The sequence below is a fragment of the Mustelus asterias genome, chromosome 16 (assembly GCF_964213995.1).
Source record: "Mustelus asterias chromosome 16, sMusAst1.hap1.1, whole genome shotgun sequence".
Taxonomy (NCBI): domain Eukaryota; kingdom Metazoa; phylum Chordata; class Chondrichthyes; order Carcharhiniformes; family Triakidae; genus Mustelus; species Mustelus asterias.
The window spans coordinates 23,958,272-23,981,419 of NC_135816.1; the positions used below are offsets into that span (position 1 = coordinate 23,958,272).

At 46.9% G+C, this 23,148-nt stretch overlaps 1 protein-coding gene across 5 annotated transcripts in view; it reads right to left on the reverse strand.

Moving 5' to 3' along the window:
• sgcd (sarcoglycan, delta (dystrophin-associated glycoprotein)) overlaps positions 1 to 23,148 on the reverse strand; it is a 203,513-nt gene that overhangs the window by 114,490 nt on the left and 65,875 nt on the right. For all 5 annotated transcript variants that reach the window (XM_078230773.1, XM_078230776.1, XM_078230774.1 and 2 more), the window contains exon 3: positions 16,612 to 16,713. In XM_078230773.1, the coding sequence (XP_078086899.1) occupies positions 16,612 to 16,713 (102 nt within the window). The remainder of the gene's footprint in view (positions 1 to 16,611; positions 16,714 to 23,148) is intronic.

Sequence of the window (23,148 nt, forward strand, 5' to 3'; positions counted from 1 at the left end):
GCTGATTTACATTGGCTTTGCTCAAGCAATGACTGGATTTTAAAATTTTCATCCTTGTTTTAAAATCCCTCCTTGACTTTGCCTCTCCCTTCCTTTGTAATCTCCCCAACCCCATGCAATTTGTGATATCGGCACTCCTCGAATTCTGACTCTTGGCCATTCCCAATTACAGATGTTCCACCATGACTTCAGTTACTTAGGCCCCAAGCTCTTGAATACCCTCCCTATACCTCTCTGCCTCTTGAAGACACCTCTTTAAACATAACTGTTGCACCAAGCTTATGGACATCTGACTTAATCAGGGTGATTCTCCCAGCCCGCTATGCTGCTCGAGCAGAGCAGCGGGCTGGGAGACTCAATCGGAGGCCATTTAGCTGGCTCCCCGCTGGGTACCATGGCCTCTGTGCATCTCCGGGGGCCGGATTTCCGGTGTTGTCCACTCCACGCTGTGAATCGGCATGGAGCTCATTTAAATGTTAAGTTCAGTATTTTAATATCATTAACGGGCCTGGGACTGCAGTCTCCGTGCCCACTAGCCTCTCCCCCCCAACCAGAAGTGGTTCACTCCAGCGGGGTTTACAACAGCTCCCACTAACGGGGAGCTAGCGGCTCCATTTTATAATCCTTCCACGAAGCACCTCGGGATGTTTCGTTCCATTAAATTTTTAAAAAACTTTTTACATTAGGAAAATCAAATAGAAGACAGTGGCATAGTGGCACTGTATAAATCTAAGTTGTTGTTGCTCAGGGCTCAGTTAACAGTAGACAAGTATCAGACATATCATTAGCTTCCTATTCTTCCTTATTGCCATAGAATGTCATAGAATCCCTACACTGTAGAAAGAGGCCATTCAGCCCATCCAATCTGTACCAGCTCACCAACAGAGCATCTTACCCAGGCCCTATCCCCGCAACACCACATATTTACCCCACTAATTTCCCAAACTACACACCCTGGGACACCAAGGGGCAATTTAGCATGGCCAATCAACCTAACCCACACATCTTTGGACTGTGGGAAGAAACCAGAGCACCCAGAGGAAACCCAGGCTACATGCAGGTGTTCACATGTCTTTTTTTTCTGTCAACCCAGCAATATGACACAATGTGTACCTCTCAACCTGAGACAGAAGCACCTCACACTCTACTGACTGGCTCCACACAGCTAGAAAATATTCCAAAGTGAAGATTGTATTTGCACTGAACCGCTGCACCTGGAAAACCCAAGGTGCCACAAACAATCACACTTTTAGGAGATTGTCCCCAAGTAGATTTTTCATCATAATGGATACAGCAGATGGCTCTTGCAGTTCTCTACAATAGATTATGTTATTTAAAAGTCCAGTTTAATTTAGAAAATGGCAGTAGTTATCTGGTGACAGCTGGTCTCTTGGATGACAAGTTCAATTTTCATAAATTTTCTAAGTATAGTCTCAGAGGCTTCGCAGAAATAATGACTCATGTTCTCGGAATACAACCTCCTTCTTCACTGGTATAATTCTTAAAGGGGTTTATGTTCATCAGGGTGTGAAAATCTCAGGATTGCAATTTTTAAAAAACTTTTTACATTAGGAAAATCAAATAGAAGACAGTGGCATAGTGGTATTGTCAATGGACTATTAAAGCAAAGGCCCAGGGGACACGGGTTCAAATCCCATCACGGCAGCTGGTGGAATTTAAAATTCAGTTAATTAATCTGGAATTTGAAAGCTGCTCTCAGTAATGGTGCAATAAAGCTATCATCAATCGTTGTAAAAACCCACCAGGTTCACCAATGTCCTTGGAGAAAGAAATCTGTTGTCCTTACCTGGCCTGGCCTCTATTTGACTCCAGACCCACGGCGATGTAGTTGAGTCTTAACTGCCCTCTGAAATGGCCGAATAAACTACTCAGTTGAAGTGCAATTGGGGATGGGCAACAAGTGTTGGCCTTGCCTGTGATGTCTATATCCCATGAAAGAATGAAGAAAAGGCAGGCCCACCCACTATAAAGCTCTGCCCCAAAATGTGTGCTAATTCAATGGACCACCTTCAATGATAGCAGCATGGCTTTCACTTTTTTTATGCTGATTGTGGACTATTTTCTGCCATTGGGAGAGTTTGCTTTTACTTTATTCAATGTTTCATAAAACTGGCTGCATCGCTTCCAATCTTCAATGAGAATCCTGACCTTTCAATGACAATGTCAGGTTAAGTACTTCCAGGTCAAATAGCAGACTAATTCAATGGGTGGACTCTCAAGCATTTATCAATCCTGATCTAAATGGTCTGGGATCACTCTTCTCTCCCTGCTGGGAGTGGCACCATTCCTATCACAGCCCAGGTACAATCTCAAACCCATGAAAGGGATTATCAACAAGAATCTTGCATCTTATTACATTTTATTATGTCATTCAGTTACGTACGATCATAAGGAATAAGAGCAGGAGTCGGCTATTCAGCCATTCGAGCCTGCCCCACCATTTGATTAGATCATGGCTGATCTGACCGTGGTCTTGACGCCTCTCTCCCATAACCCTTGATTCCATTGTCAATAAAAATCTGTCTAACTCAGCTGCGAATAGATTCAATGACCCAAGCTCCACTGGTCTCTGTGGAAGAGAATTCCAAAGACTAAACTCCTGCGAAAGAAAAACATCCTCCTCATCTCCATCTTAAATAGGAGAGCCCTTAGCCGAATTCTCTGGCCATTCACGCTGGTGGGATTCTTGGGTCCCACCGGCAGCACACCCCCCATTCGCGGGTTTCCCGCCTGCGTGGAATTCCCATAGACAGCGGCGAGAGCAGAGAATCCCGCCGCTAACAAACAGCGTGCCACCTCCCACCGGTGGGAAACACGGGTCTGGGAGGCCGGAGAATCTCGCTCCACGTCTTTCAACGGTGCCCCCTAGCTCTAGATTCCGCCATGAGAGAAAACATCTTCTCAGATTCCACTCTGTCAAAGCCCCTTAGAACCTTATATGTTTCTATAAGATCACCTCCCAGTCTTCTAAACTTATAGACCCGACCTTTCCTCATTGGACAATCCTTTCATGATGTGGAGATGCCAAACCTTTCATCCCAGGATTCAGCCTTCTCTGAACTACTTCTATTGCAAAATCCCACCTTAAGTAAGGAGACCGGAACTGTATACCGTACTCCAGGTATGGTCTCACCAATATCCTGCAAGGCTTGGTTAGGTTGATTGGCCATGCTAAAATTGCCCTTAGTGTCCTGAGATGCGTAAGTTAAAGGGATTAGTGGGTAAATATGTCGGGATATGGGGGTAAGGCCTGGGTGGGATTGTGGTCGGTGCAGACTCGATGGGCCGAATGGCCTCTTTCTGTGCTGTAGGGTTTCTATGATTCTATGATTCTATGACTTCCCTACTTCTATATTCCTTTCCAATAAATTAAAATACTGTAGATGCTGGAAATCAGAAATAATAAAAGAAAGTGCAAGATAAACTCAGCACTGGCAGCATCTGTGGAGAGAGAAAGAGAGTTAATCTTCCGAGTCCGTACAACGTATAACTCTTCCGCACAACTGAAGAGAGGTGGAAATGTAATGAATTATATCGGTTGGGGGATGGGGGTGGGGGGGTGCGGTGGTTAAGGAGGGGCAAAATAGAAGGTCAGGAATAGGTCGGAGCAAAGGAGAGATTGACAAAATGTGTCATGGATATAAGACAAAGGGGGTGTTAATGGTGCCATAAGGACTGAAGAAGGTGCAAATAGTGGCAAAAAGTAAGGGAGCAGAACATATTCATTGGAGATCAAAGGTCAATGCTGCCAGAGATTCTAAGAAATAGTGGGACATTACAATGTTGGGCAGTATGGGACAAGGGGCCCTATTTTACCATTGCGTTGCGCCCGTTTTCGGGAGGAGGCTGGTCAGATCATTCTCTGGTGGGGGGAGGGAGGGGAGTGAGGCCAGATCATTCTCTGGGGGAGGGGGGAGGAGTGAGGCCAGATCATTCCCTGGGCGGGGGGGGGGGGGGGGGATGAGGCCAGATCATTGTCTGGTTGGGGGCTGGGGGAGGGCCGATTGTTGTCTGGTTGTGGGGGAGGGGGGGGAGACCCGATCGCTCACTGGTGGGGTGGGGGGGGGGGGGGGGTGGCAGATGGAACTTTGGTGGGGGGCAGGGGGGTCTACTGCCACTTTGTGGGGGAAGGGGGCAGGGGGTCGCGATTGGTCTGGGTAAGGGGGAGGTGAGTGGATAAGGGGGACTGTCTGTGGGGGCCATCGCTCCCGCTTTTCGCTCCCGGGCCACTTTCTCCGCTTTCTGCGGCCCGGGAGCGATGTGACACGGGCGCGTTTTTTCACATTTTTTTCTAACTGCGCATGCGCAATTCAGAACTCCGATCGTTTCTGATGTGCTAAGTCCCGCCCACAGCGTGATTCGGACTCGCAATTTTTTTTTCAGGCTGAGTGCTGAGGGGGCGCCTGAAAGCAGGTTTCTAAGTCGGATTTGAATTGCGCCCAGATTCAGCACTTAGAATGAAAATGGTAAAATCAGGCCCAAGAACATCAGTGCAGAAGAAGATATTTTTGTTTTACGAGTAGCCCGTGAGAAATAGACATAAAAATATTGTGTACTTGAGATAAGATAATCAACTTATTACAGCTCGCTAACATGAACGGACAGTTGCATAGAGCTCCAACCTCTGTTCACTATGTCGGTACTCACACTAACCAAAACTGTGATAGATTTTCTGGTGCTTGTGAATTGATTTATAACAGTAATACCCAGTTAGTTAAAATGCCTTTTGTCTGATAAGAACACAGTGAAACAACTTAAGAAGATCAATGACTTAAGTTCCCAAATTTTTCTTCCTCTGTTATTCTCAATAAATCTTTGGAATACCCTTGCTATGTTGTATTAACAATGCGATCCATAGTCTTACAAATCTTTTTCATTGAAGTGCGCTTCCTCTGTGTTTTACTAACTGAGAAACAATGTGCTGACGGGGCAGGATTTTGCATTTTGGGACTAAGTCCTGTGGCGGGGCAGGGAGTGGGAGTGTTCCCACCATCGAGGCTGGTAGGAATTCATGGATCCACCTACTGAAACCTTCTGTAGCTCTGGTCTCCAAATTCAGTGGTGCATCCTGAAAGTCCTTCTCAAGGCAGGGTAGGCCTCAGGAGGGGCATCCTCTACCCAGAGGTCAGACCAACCCTGCATGGGAGGGAGGCCATTGCCCACAGTCTTCACCGGGGACTGTCCTGCAGTGCAAGAGACAGATAAAGGACCGCAACCGCTCCGCCAGTGAGCCTTCAACTGCTCACGCTCATCTAACTGAATGGTAGACGTGGGGTCATGGGTCTCAGTAGCAAGTGCACCACTGTATCCCTCTGTATGTTAATGTTCCTAAGGATTCTGCCATTTACAGTATAATTTACACCTAAATTTTACCCTCCAAAATGTATCACCTCGCATTTGTCCGGACGGCATGGTGGCGCAGTGGTTAGCACTGCTGCCTCACTGCTCCAGGGACCTGGGTTCGATTCCTGGCTTGGGTCATTGTCTGATGGAGTTTGCACGTTCTTCCTGTGTCTGCATGGGTTTCCTCCCACAGTACAAAGATATGCAGGTTCGGTGAATTGGCCATGCCAAATTCTCCCTCAGTGTACTCGAACAGGCGCTGGAGTGTGTCAATTAGGGGATTTTCACAGTAACTTCATTGCAGTGTGAATGTAAGCCCACTTGTGACTAATAAATAAACTTTATTTATTATTTACTTTAAACTCCATCCACCATTTCTGTGCCCAAGTCTCCAACCCATGTATATCCTGTTGTATCCTCTGACAATGCCTGGCACTATCAGCATCTCCGCCAATCTTTGTGTCATCCGCAAACTTACGAATCAGACCACCCACATTTTCCTCCAGATCATTTATATATACAACAAACAACAGAGGTCCCAGCACTGATCCCTGTAGAACACCACTAGCTACAGATCTCCATTCTGAAAAACACCATTCCACCACTACTCCCTATCTTCTGTAACCAAGCCAGTTCTGTATCCATCTAAGTAAGAAGTCTCACAAAACCAGGTTAAGGTCTAACAGGTTTATTTGGTAGTACAAGCTTTCGGAGCGCTGCCCCTTCATCAGGTGGGTGCTCCGAAAGCTCGTGCCACCACATAAACCTGTTGGACTTTAACTTGGTGTTGTGAAACTTCTTACTGTGCCTACCCCAGTCCAATGCCGGCATCTCCACATCATGTATCCATCTAGACAGCCCACCCCGAATCCCATGTGATTTTTGTTTTTCTACCAGTCTGGCATCTGGGACCTTGTCAAATGCTTACTAAAGTCCATATAAACTACATGTAAGACTGGAAGCAGGAGAAAGAGACCGAAACCCAATGAATCTCAACCTCATCTTCTCTCCTTGTTAAGGAAATTTTGAGGAAGAACAAGAGAGAGAGAAGGCATGAGGGAGCTGGCCTGACCTCCAGAACCTCACTGGCTTTGAGGAGTGGGCAGCCTAGCTGGCCGGAAAGGAACTGACCAAGCCTGGGGAGTGGAGCGGGTGATGGGTGATCCTCATCTAGTACAAATCCATGCATGTCACATAGAAACATAAGGGTCACAAGTTCCTCCATGTTGGAGGCAACTCATTCGCACTCTCCTCTCTCACTTATGGGTGCCAGCAGGAAGAGGGGAATGAAGAAGAAGCCCTCTCCAGCAATTCTTCCAGCCCAAAGTGGACCAAGGACATTGGGGAGGAGGAAGTGCACTTGTAGATGTGTCATATTAGTCACCTGCACCCTCCCCCACTGCAGAGACACACACCTCGGTGGTTACTAGATGTAGTTCAGACAAAGTCTCAGGTTCTGGTGTTCACTGCCCAAACAGGCTTTCTCAGCAGGAGGAGGCAGGGTCAGCCAAGGTCACCAGCACTCAGAGGATTGCTGGAAAAGAGGCATCGGCGCTGTCCAAGCTGGATGACGAGCCTCCAGGATCAGCTCTGCACAAGATGGTGGGGAAGCTGCAAGAGGCAGGGGAACATCAGGCAGAGGTGTCAGAGGTCCTCAACAGAGTGGCACAAGAGGTGGAGGAGTCCGTCTGCCCGCGCTCCGATGAAGTGGTGCTGACATGCGTGCATCACGATCTCCATGGGGAGGATGGTGAACGACATGGAGGACCAGGTCCAGCGGACTGCCCAGCTTCTGCTTATGATGCGCACAGACCTGCACTCCATCTTCATAGCCATGGTTGGGCTTTTGCAGTGGCTACATGACTGGAGGACAGACACATCGGCTTCCGTCCAGGTGCTCTCATCCATCAAGGAGACAGAGAGGGGTCCTAGGGCACCCCAAAAGAGGACCAGCAGTTGTTGAAAACCCCTGGGATCTCCAACCAGGACTCTTTTGAGGGTGTCTAGGCTTTCAGAATCTCCCTTGCCTGTGACTCCTTGAGCTTTGACCTTTGTGACTGCAGAGGGAGCATCTGCCCCACCTAGAGAAGGACATTCCAAGAAAGCCAGGGCCCTCCATGTCTTTGGTCTCCAGAGGACGGCTGTCAAGGTCATCCAAGACAACAGGGCAAACTGGTCAGCAGGAGTGTGGGAAGTTGGATACCAGGGACAGTGATGACAGCGAATGAGCTCTGATGCCTCCTATAAATATAGTGGCTGCTAATCTGGGTCTACCATCAGGATACAACCATGCATGCATGGCATTGGCATCAAACGCAGCCTTAATTGTCCATGTTTTCTTTTTCACATGTCCCTTCACTGTGATCAGTTTGATCTGTTTAATGTTTTAAGTTTAAAGTTTATTTATTAGTGCCACAATAGGCTTACATTAACACTGCAATGAAGTTACTGTGAAAATCCCCTCGTTGCCACACTCTGTTGCCTGTTCGGCTACACTGAGGGAAAATTTAGCACGGTCAATGCACCTAACCAGCATGTCTTTCTTTCAGACTGTGGGAGGAAACTGGAGCACCCGGAGGAAAACCACGCAGACACGGGGAGAACGTGCAGACCCGGGTCCCTGGCACTGTGAGGCAGCAGTGCTAACCACTGTGCCACCGTGCCGCCAATAAAGTGAAGAAAACTTTCAGCCATTTTTAATTGAAGAAACCCATCACGTTCTGGAGGCTCTCAAACCACAATCTCAGTGCATGCAAGTGTGTGGCGATAGCTTACTTTGGATTACCATGAGCTGAAGGTTTTATCAGCCCTGACTGAAAGTCAAAATGTCATCGCAGAGAATATGTATTGGACTTGTTTTGTAATGTTGCAATGTTCTACATTTCTTCGACAGTTTTCCCCGATGATTCCAAAGCTAAGTACTTGGCAACACTTGACCCAAAAATCTGGAAAAGTCGATCGAACATGATCTTGCTTGGGGAGAGAAGTGGAAATGGTCACGAGGGGCCAACAGCTTGCAGAACATTCACTGCAAAATGCAGAAGATTTATTTTTCCGGCTGGCAAACTTGCCGTCGCAGGATGAACTATATGCAGAGCAATAAAAATAAATTGCGTTTATGTACTAGCTTCAATGTGGAAAACCATTCCAAGACACTCCACAGGGGCATGTTCGAGGGGGGGGGGAAGATTTGTGTGAAAATCAGGGCTCATTTAATAACAACATGGCCTACAGCCATGAAGCTAGGGGGTGGCCCAAAGCAAGACTGTGTTGGTGCTTGGCATTGTGCACTTTAAAGAGGCATCCAAGTAGAAGTTCCCTAGAGCGAGAGAGAAATTGATCACATGAACCCAACTGGACCACCTGGGAAGTAGGACACAGGGATTCGATGAATGCACCATGCGAAAGCAAAAGAAATCAATGCAGTCCTCCTACGCCGGATTATATTCTTTAAGGGACAAATACGTCCAGACTGTCAGTACATGAAAATCAATAGCGTCTGAATAGGGGTGAGAATAGTTCCAATCCGTGAGCTTAGAGCTATCAGCACTTATTATTTTCCCAGTACAGTCATCAACCGAGCTTTGTGGAAAAGTAAAAACTACAAGGGAGGACAGATAGCAGCAAGAAATAGTTTGTGTTGCCTGTGACAAATTAATTAACCGGTTTCACAACTGAATCTTGAGAAATGAAACATGAGGATAAACGGTGATGAATTTTTTTTGCATTGCAGGGCACAGTGATGTGCTGACCCAGTTTTGAAGCTGATATCTACTCTCATTTATTACAAAGATAACAAAATTAACTTATATGTCAATTTGATTATATGTTCATTTAAATGTTTTTTTAAAAAGTATGTAATCTGAAGCCGGCAGATATCATTGTCTGGAAGGGATGCCAAATCTTATCCCTTTGAACAGATTATGTTAAATACAGACAAACTGAATAAGAATCAGAATGAGAATCACCTCCTATCAGCAGCTTAGCTTATCAAAGCTTTGACTACCCTTCTCATTTTGGTAGAGATCAGACAAAAGGTTCATGCAATTAAAAGTATATTGACTTAAAATTAAAGAATGAATTTGTATGTGTCTTTCACAAACTTAGAGCATTCCAAAATGACATCCTTCTCTTTTTTACATGTGGTCACTGTTGTGATGGAACCGTAGAAAGGTTACAGCACAGAAGGAGGCCATTTGGCCCATCTTGTCCATGCCATCCCAATGACACCCAGGTGCCCTTTCTAATCCCACCTTCCTGCACTTGACGCATAATCTTGTAGCAGATCCAAGTACTTGTAAAAAGAGTTTAGGGTTTCTGCCTCCACCACTAACTCGGGCAGCAAATTCCAAACACCACCACTCTCTGAGTAAAATCGTTCTTCCGCATGTCCCCTCTACACTTACTGCCACTTACGTTGATTCTATGTCCCTGGGTTCTAGAATTCTCCAGCAAGGGAAACAATTGTATCTTGTCCACTCCATCTCTTCCCCTCACAATTTTCTACACCTCTACCCAAGTCACCACGGTGGCACAGTGGTCAGCACTGCTGCCTCACAGCGCCAGGGACCCGGGTACAATTCTGGCCTCGGGTCACTCTGTGTGGAGTTTGCACATTCTCTCCATGTCTGCGTGGGTTTCCTCCGGGTGCTCCGGTTTCCTCCCACAGTCCAAAGATGTGTGGGTTAGGTTGATTGGCCGTGCTAAATTGCCATTCAGTGTCAGGGGGATTAGCAGGGTAAATGTGTGGGGTTACGGGAATAGGGCCTGGGTGGGATGTGGATGGTAAAGACTCAATGGGCTGAATGGCCTCCTTCTGTACAGTAGGGATTCTATGATTTCAGCCTTCTTTGTTCCAAGGAAAATAATCCCAATCTATCCAATCTCACCCCATAGCCATGCTTTTCCAGCCCCGGCAACATTCATGTAAACCTGAAAATGCAGGAAATGTGGCAACCAAAGAGTGCAGTGCACCACCTCACACATAGCAATGAAATAAATTGCTGGGTTTTCCATTTTAGGTGTTGATTCAGGGATCAGTGTTGACCAGGAAAGCCATCCAGTTCACTCTTCAAATTGTGGGGGGTCTTTCAATCCACCTCTGGGAGCAAACAGGGCCTCAGTCTAATGTTGGATTCCACAGGTGAAGCTTTTACCTTCCTCGGCCAGGATTTTCCAGTCCCATGACAGCGGGTTTCCCCGCGGTGGATGCGGTGAATCATTTAAATGCCCATTGACTTCAGGGAGACCGGAAGATCCCACCAGTGGGAGGGGCTGGAAAACTCCGGCCCTATATTGTTCCCAGGAGCAGGCTGAGGGTAAGAGAGTGGGTTTTCTGACTTTAATTAATTATTTATTTTTGCAGTTAATTTTGGGTTTAAAATCGGAGGTTTTTTTCAAAACCGGAAGTAGGGCCAGGAGAGGCCTGGGGAAGTTTTTGGAGGGTTTAAAAGTGCACCAAAGTATACAGCGGGCAGCATCGTAGCGGGCAGCTGAGTGAGTGGGAAGTTGAGTGAGCTGTCAGGGCTTTGGCTCACAGGGCTTGGACGAGCAGGGGTGAGTTTTTGTTTCCTTACATTCTTATTAACTTTTCACTGTCTTACTTGACATAAAGTGTCCAGTATGAGTGTGAAACCAGTGTGTTGTTCCCAGTGTAGGATGTGGGAGGTCCTGGAGGCATCTGGCCTCCCGGACATCCACATCTGTGAGGGGTGTGTCGAGCTGCGGTTCCTGAGGGACCGTGTTAGGGAGCTGGAACTGCAGCTCGAGGATCTTAGGCTGATGAGGGAGAATGAGGAGGTGATAGACAAGAGCTATCATCAGGTGGTCACACCAGGGCCACGGGAGGAGGCCAAGTGGGTGACGGCCAGGAAGGGTAAGGCTAGGGTGGTTGAGAGCACCCCGGTGGATTTGCCCCTGCACAACAAGTACTCCTGCTTGAGTACTGCTGGGGGGGACAGCCCGCCTGGGGGAAGCAGCAGTGGCCGTGTCTCCGCAGTGGAGTCCAGCCCTGTAACTCAGAGGGCTAAGGAAAAGAGGAGGAAGGCGGTATTAATCGGGGACTCGATGGTGAAGGGGACAGACAGGCGTTTCTGCAGAGGTAGGCGGGATTCTCGCATGGTGGTCTGCCTCCCTGGGGCCGGGATCCAGGATGTCGCTAGTCGCGTCCCGGAAATCCTGAGGTGGGAGGGAGAGGAGCCTGAGGTAGCGGTACATATTGGTACCGCTGATGTGGGTAGGAAGGGAGAAGGGGTCATGAAAAGGGAGTACAGGGAATTAGGGAGACAGCTGAGAAAGAGGAAAGCAAAGGTAGTAATCTCAGGATTACTGCCTGTGCCACGGGAAGGTGAGGGCAGGAATGGAGTGAGGTGGAAGATGAATGTGTGGCTGAGGGACTGGTGCAGGGGGCAGGGATTCAGGTTCCTGGACCATTGGGACCTCTTTAGGGGCAGGGGTGATCTGTATACAAAAAACGGGTGGAACTTGAATCACAGGGGGACCAATATCCTGGCCGGTAGGTTGGCTAAGGCTACTGGGGAGAATTTAAACTAGATAGGTTGGGGGGAGGGGAGCTAGAAGAGTTGACTAGGATCAAGGAACTAATTGATGGGGGGGGAGGATGCAGGGGTAAGGGGAATTACAAAATTAATGGTAGAGGAGAGGATGCAAGTGAATGAAGGCGGTAATTTAGATAAGGGAGTAGAGGGAGAGGGTGTTCGCGACTCATCAAAGCGGGTCCAGATAAAAGCTGGAATAAGGACACTTTGCCTGAATGCACGAAGCATTCGGAACAAGGTAAATGAGTTGATGGTGCAAATCAGCACAAGTGGGTACGATCTAGTGGCCATTACAGAAACGTGGCTGAAAGGTGACCAGGACTGGGAGATGAATATCCAGGGGTATCAGGCATTTAGGAAGAATAGACAGGAAGGAAAAGGTGGTGGGGTCGCGCTATTAATAAGAGATAATATCAGGGTAGTACTGAGGGATGACATAGGCTCTGAGGAACAAAAAGTGGAATCATTATGGGTAGAGATGAGGAATAGTAGAGGGAGAAAGACACTAGTAGGTGTGGTATATAGGCCCCCAAATAATAATGTTGAGGTAGGGAGGGCTATAAACAAGCAGATAAGGGATGCGTGTAAAAACGGAACGGCAATAATCATGGGGGACTTCAACATGCACATTGACTGGCAGACTCAAGTCGGTAAGGGTGGAATGGAGGAAGAGTTCTTAGAATGCTGTCGGGATAGTTTCCTTGAACAGCATGTTACGGAACCGACGAGGGAACGAGCTATTTTGGATCTGGTATTGTGTAACGAGGTAGGTAGAATTAAGGATCTTATTGTGAAGGACCCTCTTGGGTCTAGTGACCACAATATGGTCGAATTTCTGATTCAGATGGAGGAGAAAGTTTGGTCCCAAACCAGTGTCCTCTGTTTGAACAGAGGGAAATATGATAGGATGAGGGATGAATTGGCTAAGGTAGACTGGGAGAGCAGGCTGGCAGGAAGGATAGCTGAGGAACAGTGGAGGATTTTTAAGGAGATCCTTTTCAGTTCTCAGCAAAAATATATTCCAGCAAAAAACAAGGATTGTAAGAAAAGGGAGAACCAGCCGTGGATAACGAAGGAAATAAAGGAGAGTATTAAAATAAAAACAGCTGCGTACAGAGTGGCCAAAAATAGTGGAGAAACAAGTGATTGGGAAAAATTTAAGAAACAACAAAGAGAGACTAAGAAAGCGATAAAGAAAGGAAGGATAGACTATGAAGCTAGGCTAGCAATTAATATAAAAAATGATATATAAAAGTTTTTATAAATATATAAAAAGGAATAGAGTGGCTAGAGTGAATGTTGGACCCTTGGAGGACGAGAGGGGGGAGTTAATAGTGAGAAATGAGGATATGGCTGAGTCTTTAAATAAGTTTTTTGTGTCGGTCTTCACGGTGGAGGACACAAATAGTTTGCCAAATATTAATGATAGAGGGTTGGCAGCAGGAGAAATACTTAATACAATTAATGTTACCAGAGAGGCAGTGCTGGGTAGACTAATGAGACTGAAGGTGGACAAGTCCCCGGGTCCGGATGGAATGCATCCCAGGGTATTGAAAGAAATGTCAGAGGTAATAGTGGATGCGTTAGTGATTATTTATCAAAACTCGTTGCATTCTGGGGTAGTGCCGGTTGATTGGAAAACGGCTAATGTTACGCCGCTGTTTAAAAAAGGAAGGAGACAAAAGGCGGGTAACTATAGGCCGGTCAGCTTAACGTCTGTAGTAGGGAAAATGCTGGAATCCATTATTAAAGAGGAGATAGCAGGGCATCTGGATAGAAATGGTTCGATCAATCAGACGCAGCATGGATTCATGAGGGGAAAGTCGTGCTTGACGAACATGTTGGATTTTTATGAAGATGTGACGAGGGCGGTTGATGGAGGAGAACCGGTGGATGCGGTGTTTTTGGATTTCCAAAAGGCGTTTGATAAGGTGCCCCATAAAAGGCTGCTGAAGAAGATTAGGGCACACGGAGTTGGGGGTAGTGTGTTAAAGTGGATTGGGGACTGGCTATCCGACAGGAAGCAAAGAGTCGGAATAAATGGGTGTTTTTCCGGTTGGAGGAAGGTAACTAGTGGCGTGCCGCAGGGATCGGTACTCGGGCCGCAACTGTTTACCATTTATATAGATGATCTGGAGGAGGGGACGGAGTGTAGGGTAACGAAGTTTGCAGACGACACAAAGATAAGTGGAAAAGTGAATCGTGTGGAGGACGGAGAAGATCTGCAGAGAGATTTGGACAGGCTGAGTGAGTGGGCGAGGATATGGCAAATGGAGTATAACGTTGATAAATGCGAGGTTATACACTTTGGAGGAAATAATAACAAATGGGATTACTATCTCAATGGAAACAAATTAAAACATGCTACCGTGCAAAGGGACCTGGGGGTCCTTGTGCATGAGACACAAAAGCCCAGTCTGCAGGTACAACAGGTGATCAAGAAGGCAAATGGGATGTTGGCCTATATTGCGAGGGGGATAGAATATAAAAGCAGGGATGTCTTGATGCACCTGTACAGGGCATTGGTGAGGCCGCAGCTGGAATACTGTGTGCAGTATTGGTCCCCTTATATGAGGAAGGATATATTGGCATTGGAGGGAGTGCAGAGAAGGTTCACCAGGTTGATACCGGAGATGAGGGGTTTGGATTATGAGGAGAGGCTGAGGAGATTGGGTTTGTACTCGTTGGAGTTTAGAAGGATGAGGGGGGATCTTATGGAGACTTATAAGATAATGCGGGGGCTGGATAGGGTGGAGGCGGAGAGATTCTTTCCACTTAGTAAGGAAGTTAAAACTAGAGGACACAGCCTCAAAATAAAGGGGGGTCGGTTTAAGACAGAGTTGAGGAGGAACTTCTTCTCCCAGAGGGTGGTGAATCTCTGGAATTCTCTGCCCACTGAGGTGGTGGAGGCTACCTCGCTGAATATGTTTAAAGCGCGGATGGATGGATTCCTGATCGGTAAGGGAATTAAGGGTTATGGGGATCAGGCGGGTAAGTGGTACTGATCCACGTCAGATCAGCCATGATCTTATTGAATGGCGGGGCAGGCTCGAGGGGCTAGATGGCCTACTCCTGCTCCTATTTCTTATGTTCTTATGTTCTTATTCCAATCCTGTAAAACCTCTCCATCTATTCAATTAGCCTTTTAGTAGTAAACCCAGCACCCTGCAAATTTCTTCCATCACTTCTTTTTTCCTAGTTTATATGTGGCCCAGGGGACTTTTGCTTTTCAATCCATTTACATTACCTTCATCACATTATTTTTTGCTCATAATAGAACCTGCCCAATTTCCATTTCTGTTAGTTCCCATGGAAGTAAAGCACAGGTAGGTTCTATAATGGGCGGATATAATGGGTAAGGGAGAGGGAGGGAGGGGGATTTAAATATAAAGTTCCAAGGAAAAAAGAATATTATTACCAGAGGGGGCTGTGAGCCAAGGCAACTATGCTCAAGATGCTGGAGATGTCTGTGTTGAATAGGGCGTTTGCAAATTTAGGATGGTTGCAGGAGGTCTGATGGGAAAAGCTGGAAGTAAGTGGAAGAAGGCCCAAGAAATCTCAACCCTCAGACAACTTTATAAAGCAGTCTTCAAACCAAGCAGTTAATCTTCCAATTTTTGATAAGTGTCTGAATTGATTTTATTGGATGAGGAAATGGTCTAGAAGGCAATTGGATGTATGTTTAAAGTGGATTTCTGGTTTACAATAATGTAAGGGGTTGTGGGGATAGTGGATGTAAAAGGCATTGAAGCGTCCGATCAGCCATGGTTGTATTAAATGGTGGGGCAGGCACAATGGGCTGAATGGCCTACTCCTTTTCCTATGTTCCTATTTAAAGAGTTCAGTTTAGATTATAAGTAACCGACTTCATGATCTGTTTATTATCTTTAACACAACAGACTATTGACTTTATTTATTTGTGGTCTTTGTGCAGTAAAAATCTTTTGATTTAAACTGTGAACCTTGTGGCTACATTCTTTCCGTAAATAATCTGTTTTCAGATGCGAAAAAAAAAAAGTTGCTGGTTCTACCAAGATCCTATCAACTGGGGGTTTTTCCTGGGTTTGTAACAGTGGTCACAAAGAGTAGAGCCTTCCTTGCCACTCCATGACACCATTCCCATGGGTCAGGATTGCAGCTTGGCGACAAGGTGGTGTACACAGGATGAAGGCCACAGTATCTTCATTGGCTCTGTTAGTATTATGCTACATGGTAACTGTAGATGCTCAAGCAGATGGTGCAGTTCTATGCCTGGCTCGCTGCTGACTTGGATCCTGTGAAGACAGCCCCATACAGCCATTCATTGCCAGGTAGCTATGACAATGATTATGGATAGGATTAATGGCATTGATCATCCTGGCATGTAACACCACTGAGAGCAGGGCACACTGTGTGGCATGTGTGTTTCCTGTGTTAATCATGTTCAAGGGCAAACAGATGGTAAAAATGACACACAGTCCATTGCACCTTGAGCCATCCATGCAGTGTGGCTGTGTACACCCACTACAGCATCTCAAGAGTGGTAGAATTGCCAATAAGGGTACCACTTAGATGGTGTTGCTGGTACTGATTGGTTCAGAGCACACTGTTATGATCCTGTAAAAAGACATCAGGTTTATGTAATAAGCCATTATTCGCTAACTGAAGCCAACACATCCCTCTCGCCACAAACGTGAGATTCGCCACTTACTGCTTTGGATCGGATTTCTTTGGCATACAAAGGCTGCAAAAACTCAGATGGTCCTTCTAACCGTAGGCCCTTGTCAGTGATCCGTAGATGCCCCATGCCATCCTGCAATGGAAAAAAGAGGATCTTTAAAATCCAAACTCAGGAATGCAAGAGAAGGATAAATCATAGAAAATTCCCGCGAGAAGCAAACGTATTTTGCTCAGAACTAAGGTGCTCAGGTGAGGAATCCATCTTCCCACCTTTACCTGTTCACAAATTAATCCAAGAGATTGTATTGCTCCTCCATCATACTCTTTTGAGCAGTCCGATTAGAAATAGTAAACAAGTTAAATAAGGGGATAGTCCCTGAAGGGACACTGCAGCTAAAAACAAAATATCAAATTAAACATATCAAACTCAAATTAAAATGTGATTTCGGGGGCTTGGGGGCGGGGGTGGGTGGGTGGGGGGTGTGTGTCAATGATCCACCTTGGCCCCTGCGATGCCCACAGGTCAAGGAAGACACCGTCATGTCAGCAGACACCACATGATCTCTTTCCATGGACAAACTGGCTGTGAACACAGAGGAGAAGACAATCTCGACCAACTGCGACCTGGACCTTTAATTGGGGAAGCGATGGCCCAATGGTATTATCGCCAGATTATTAATCCAGAAACTCAGCGAATGTTCTGGGGTTCGAATCCCGCCACGGCAGATGGTGTTATTTGAATTCAGTAAAAAATAGCTGGAATTAAGAATCTACTGATGACCATGAAACCATTGTCGATTGTCGGAAAATCCCATCTGGTTCATTAATGCCCTTTAGGGGAGGAAATCTGCTGTCCTTACCTGGTCTGGCTTACATGTGACTCCAGAGCCACTGCAATGTGGTTGACTCTCAACCTCCCTCTGAAATGGCCCAGCAAGCCACTCAGTTCAAGGGCAAATAGAGATGGGCAATAAATGCTGGCCAACCAGCGATGCCCACGTCCCACGAATGAATTTTTAAAAAATGGCCAGTTTGGCCAGGCCCATGTTTACAAGGAGACCCTCATCCCTCTAAGACTAAAGAAATTTGGCATGTCAGCTACGACTCTCACCAACATTGACAGGTGCACCATAGAAAGCATTCTTTCTGGTTGTATCACAGCTTGGTATGGCTCCTGCTCTGCCCAAGACCGCAAGAAACTACAAAAGGTCGTGAATGTAGCCCAATCCATCACACAAACCAGCCTCCCATCCATTGACTCCGTCTACACTTCCCGCTGCCTCGGCAAAGCAGCCAGCATAATTAAGGATCCCACCCACCCTGGACATTCTCTCTTCCACCTTCTTCCGTCGGGAAAAAGTCTGAGGTCACATATCAACCTACTCAAGAACAGCTTCTTCCCTGCTGCTGTCAGACTTTTGAATGGACCCTACCTCACACTAAGTTAATCTTTCTCTACACCCTAACTATAACTGTAACACTACATTCTGCATTCTCGTTTCCTTCTCTATGAACGGTGTGCTTTGTCGGTATAGCGCGCAACAAAAAATACTTTTCACTGTATGCTAATACATGTGACAATAATAAATCAAATCAAATCAAATCAAATCAAAAAGAAACTCCCTTCAGCACTAACCCTGCTAGTATTAACTTATCAGTGAAGGAGAGGAACTATGAAATAATTATTCGACCAGCCACAAATCCAACAGACTCCAATTTGTATAATGATTTATTTAGGAGAGGCCTTCCTCCTCTGGGATTGTGGAGTCTTGTCCTTTTACATTAGCAAGAAGGAAGGAAGAGCATTTGATACTTCACCTATTGGAACACGGCCTCACTTTATTATGCTGCCAGAATTTCTGATATCTCCTAACTGCTGGAGGAGTCCACAAGATTAACTGTATAATAATGTTGGGCAAACATTGATATATTCATGTACAAATACCATATTTTTATACTAATAGAAATAAAAATTACCTAAATGGCACACACACCGTGAGCTAAATCAGAGTCAATTGCATCGCGAGACACTTTAATTATCCAATCCCTTGAAGTGGAGTAGTCTATAAAACTCAGCGCAGTCACTTTCTTAAAGAATTTAGTGAAATCCATTACACACTGAGCAGTTAGACATCTCACTTGGAAATTCCCCGAGGACAAATTCACTTATCAAAAATTCTACTGAAGTAAACAGGAGGGGAATTTGTATGCAAAACAGACACTCCTGGCTGGAAGTAGCCCTGGCCGGGATCAATGTTAGGTAGGAAGTTTAGTAGCATACAGCGTGGGTGCCTTTCACACCCGCACCCCCCTGCTGCTCATCTGGTTTTCACACCCTACATCCATTTTTAATGTGTGCTGGTATTTTTGTATATTTCGGCCCTGGTGCCTCTTACCCATTAGCATGAATGAGTGCTTCCAATTTGCATCCATAAGTAGTGGTGTAAAATTGCTAATGTAAAACATGAACATTTCGGGCTTACACAATTTATCCGACCTACAATTGCAGCAGACAGAATTAACTCCGCACAGATGACATAAAAATTCTGTTATATGGCTCCGCTGAGCTGTTTATAGTAAGCAATGACCCCAAACTGGCATGCTAAATTGGACCAGGACAGGCATGATTGATCTATCTCACAGACCACATTTTGTACAGTCTCCCCGTGTAAATGAGAAGCCGATACTTGACACCATATGGACTATGGAACTACAGTGGCTGCTTCTGTAAAGAGCTTCGAGAATAACAGGAGCCTCATTTCAGATATCAAACATGGGGCGCGGGGGGGGAGGTGGGGGAAGAGGGCTTTTGCCTCATTTGAGAGAAGGAAATTGAGAAAACGAGGGATTTCTGCTGCAACCCAATTCATTTTTCATCCTAAGTTTTAATAAACATCGCGATGGCAAACTTCAGGGGAAAAAAAAAATTGGGTCCAGGAAAAGCTGATGTCATGGAAAATCAGATTGCAATAAAGCACAAGTATTGCTCCAAGCAAAATGGTGGTAATGTGTCAGAGTTCTTTAAGGAACTGGGTCTGCATGAAAAATCTTAAATAGGATACTTTTTTTCGATTTATGCCACAACTCATTATAATGCTTTTCAAGAGAAACTCTTACTTTTTTTTTATTGTTGCAGCATGAACAAAATGATAACGGTCCCTTAATGTCAGTATAGTATGCAGTTATATAAGCTGTCCCCAAACGGATGCACACGGCAGCTGAAAATTCCACTGATATATGGTAGCAGTTATTTTTATGCTACTGCTGCCCAGTGCTCTGAGCGCACTGTCTATTGTGGAAAGTAAGCAGCACGCACTGAAAGACAGGGGAGTGGAGATCATTTCTGAAGGAGGGTCAGTCACTGGGAAGCATCAACCAGGGGTGAAAGTGGGCCACTTGCTATTTGGACTCGTTTCAAAAAAAAAATCAATAAAATTACATCCAAAGGAACAGCTCGTCAAAGGCGTGTCTTTGGTGCCTGTCTTAGGCTGCTCCAGGAAAATACTAAGAAAGGGAGGAAAATTGAGTTAAATATACCATGTCAGTCCAAGTGATGAGATAATTTGCCTGTCAGAATTAATCAATGGACTGGTGCTTGCCCACTGCACACTGGAGGTGTGAGCGTTACCTCACTGGCAGCATTATATCACTGATGCTGTGTGAGCATTTTACCATGGATGGTGTGTGCATCATATCATGAGTGGTGTGAGCATTATATCGATGGCAAACGCTGGGCTTTTACAAACCCCAGGGTTGGCAGACAAAATGGCTCATATGATGCCATCGTCTGTGGTCAGCTTCAATTTTACCTGCGGTGGGCAACTTTCAAGAGGCCCAACTGAGGACAGTTAATGGTCATCAATTGAAGCCCTCATCCTGCCATCAGCTGGGGTCCTCAAGTGGCTGGATTTAACCTGTGGCGGGAGGGGCCCACGCCAAGTGTCCATATCGGCATCTTTCAGGCCCTCTGGGCCCAACAGCTGTTCCCCTGCTCAGTGGCCCATTACTGCCCGGCTCACTGCCTCACTACTGCCCTGCTCACCACTGCCCTGCTCACACTGCCCTGCTCACCACTGCCCTGCCTCACCACTGCCCTGCCTCACCACTGCCCTGCCTCACCACTGCCCTGCTCACCACTGCCCTGCTCACCACTGCCCTGCTCACCACTGCCCTGCCTCACCACTGCCCTGCTCACTGTCCTGCTCAGTGCCCCATTACTGCCCGGCTCGCTGCCTCACTACTACCCTGCCTCACCACTGCCCTGCTCACCACTGCCCTGCTCACCACTGCCCTGCTCACACTGCCCTACTCACCAATGCCCTGCTCACCACTGCCCTACTCACCACTGCCCTGCTCACACTGCCCTGCTCACCACTGCCCTGCTCACTGCCCTGCCTCACCACTGCCCTGCTCACTGTCCTGCTCAGTGCCCCATTACTGCCCGGCTCGCTGCCTCACTACTGCCCTGCCTCACCACTGCCCTGCTCACCACTGCCCTACTCACCGCTGCCCTGCTCACACTGTCCTGCTCACCACTGCCCTGCTCACCACTGCCCTGCTCACCACTGCCCTGCTCACCGCCTCACCATTGCCCTGCTCACCGCCCTGCCTCACCACTGCCCTGCTCACTGCCCTGCCTCACCACTGCCCTGCTCACTGCCCTGCCTCACCACTACCCTGCTCACTGCCCTGCCTCACCACTGCCCTGCTCACCGCCCTGCCTCACCACTGCCCTGCCTCACCACTGCCCTGCTCACCGCCCTGCCTCACCACTGCCCTGCTCACCGCCCTGCCTCACCACTACCCTGCTCACCGCCCTGCCTCACCACTACCCTGCCTCACCACTGCCCTGCTCACTGCCCTGCCTCACCACTGCCCTGCTCACTGCCCCATTACTGCTCTGCTCACTGCCCTGCTCACTGCCCCATCACTACCCTGCTCTCTGCCCTGGTCACAGCCCTGTTCACTACCACACCACTGTCTTGCTCACTGCCCTGCACACTGCCCTGCTCACTGCCCCATCACTGCCCTGCTCACTGCCCCATCACTGCCCTGTTCATTGCCCTGGTCACAACCCTGTTCACTGCCTCACCATTGCCCTGCTCACTGCCCTATCACTGCCCTGCTCACTGCTTCACCACTGCCCTGCTCCTGCACTGTTCACTGCATTGCTCACTGCCCTGTTTGCTGTACCATTCATTGGATTGCTCACAGCCTCAGTCCAAATGGCCAAACGTACCATCGATTCTCTGTTTCCACTCGCAAGTAACAGACATTGGAGAGGGACAGACTGGAGATCAAGGAGAGACTCACTGGGGATCGGGGAGACACTCAATGGGGATCAGGGAGAAACTCGCTGGGGATCAGGGAGAAACTCACTGGGGATTGGGGAGTGAACTCACTGGGGATCCGAACTCCAGTTTATACATTAATTCTTAAGGGAATATTTGATTCGTTTAACATTCTGTTTCACTTACAGTCACAATTGAAAGGACACAATTAGAATGTGAGGTGAGGAATTATTGTACTTGATTGTCAACTCAGAATACATCACGTCAAAGGGAGAAAGTCCTAAGTGACCACAGGCTGCTCTCCCCTTTGACCTGAGGGTCACCCACCTCAAGCGAGGGGCGAGATTGAGAAGATGGGGCCTTCTCAAACCGGTGCAGGAATTGAACCTGTGTTGTTTCTGTTGCTCTGCATCACTGACCATCTGTCCAGCCAACTGAAATAAACTGTCCCCGAGCGTCACATGCCCCCACAATAGAGTACAGTGTTCAACAACTTCTTGCGTAGAAACTGCCTTCCTTCCCCTTGGCTGAGGACAGCAGCAATCTAGTCAAAAGAGATGATTTGCCCAGCGCACCTCATCAAAGAGTTATCGTTTTGGTACATTAGATATGCACTTCCACTGCTGGAGGGCTTGCTGGAGGTCATCCCAATTAACGTGTCTTCAGTTAGCAGAGCTTGCTCTCTGGAATGATGAAGTGAAGCATGATTCCAGAATTCATTCAAAGGGGAGGAGAACAATTGACGAGTCAAATAATTTGTGATGAAAGTAAATTAGGATAGCTCATTAGCAAAATCACTGGCAAAGCAATTTTGTGGATTGTGTCTTTTCTAATCGTTCATGTGTCTTTAATCTCCCATGCCAGTTCCCGGATTGGTAGTCAATTTTGTACAGGTAGAGAGTGCATTCCTTATTGACAGCAAATTTACCAGATCAAATCAAACATCTGCTTCTAAAGTCTGCTCCATTTCACTTACCGTCATATCAGTTTTCTACTGGACAGTCCAGGTTAAAATTGACCCCATACCTTCTGTGCTAAGAACCTCGTAATTGAAATTACAGAATCCCAGCGCAGGAAAATGAGGCCATTTGGCCCATCATGTCTGCACTGGCCCTCCGAATGAGCTATTCACTTCGTGCCATTCTCCTGCCTTTGCCCTGAAAGCTTGCACATTCCTCCTTTACGGATAACAGTCTATTATATTTAATGCTTCGATTGAACCTGTATCCATTCCACTCTCAGGCAGCACATTCCAGACCCAAGCCACTCGCTGCATA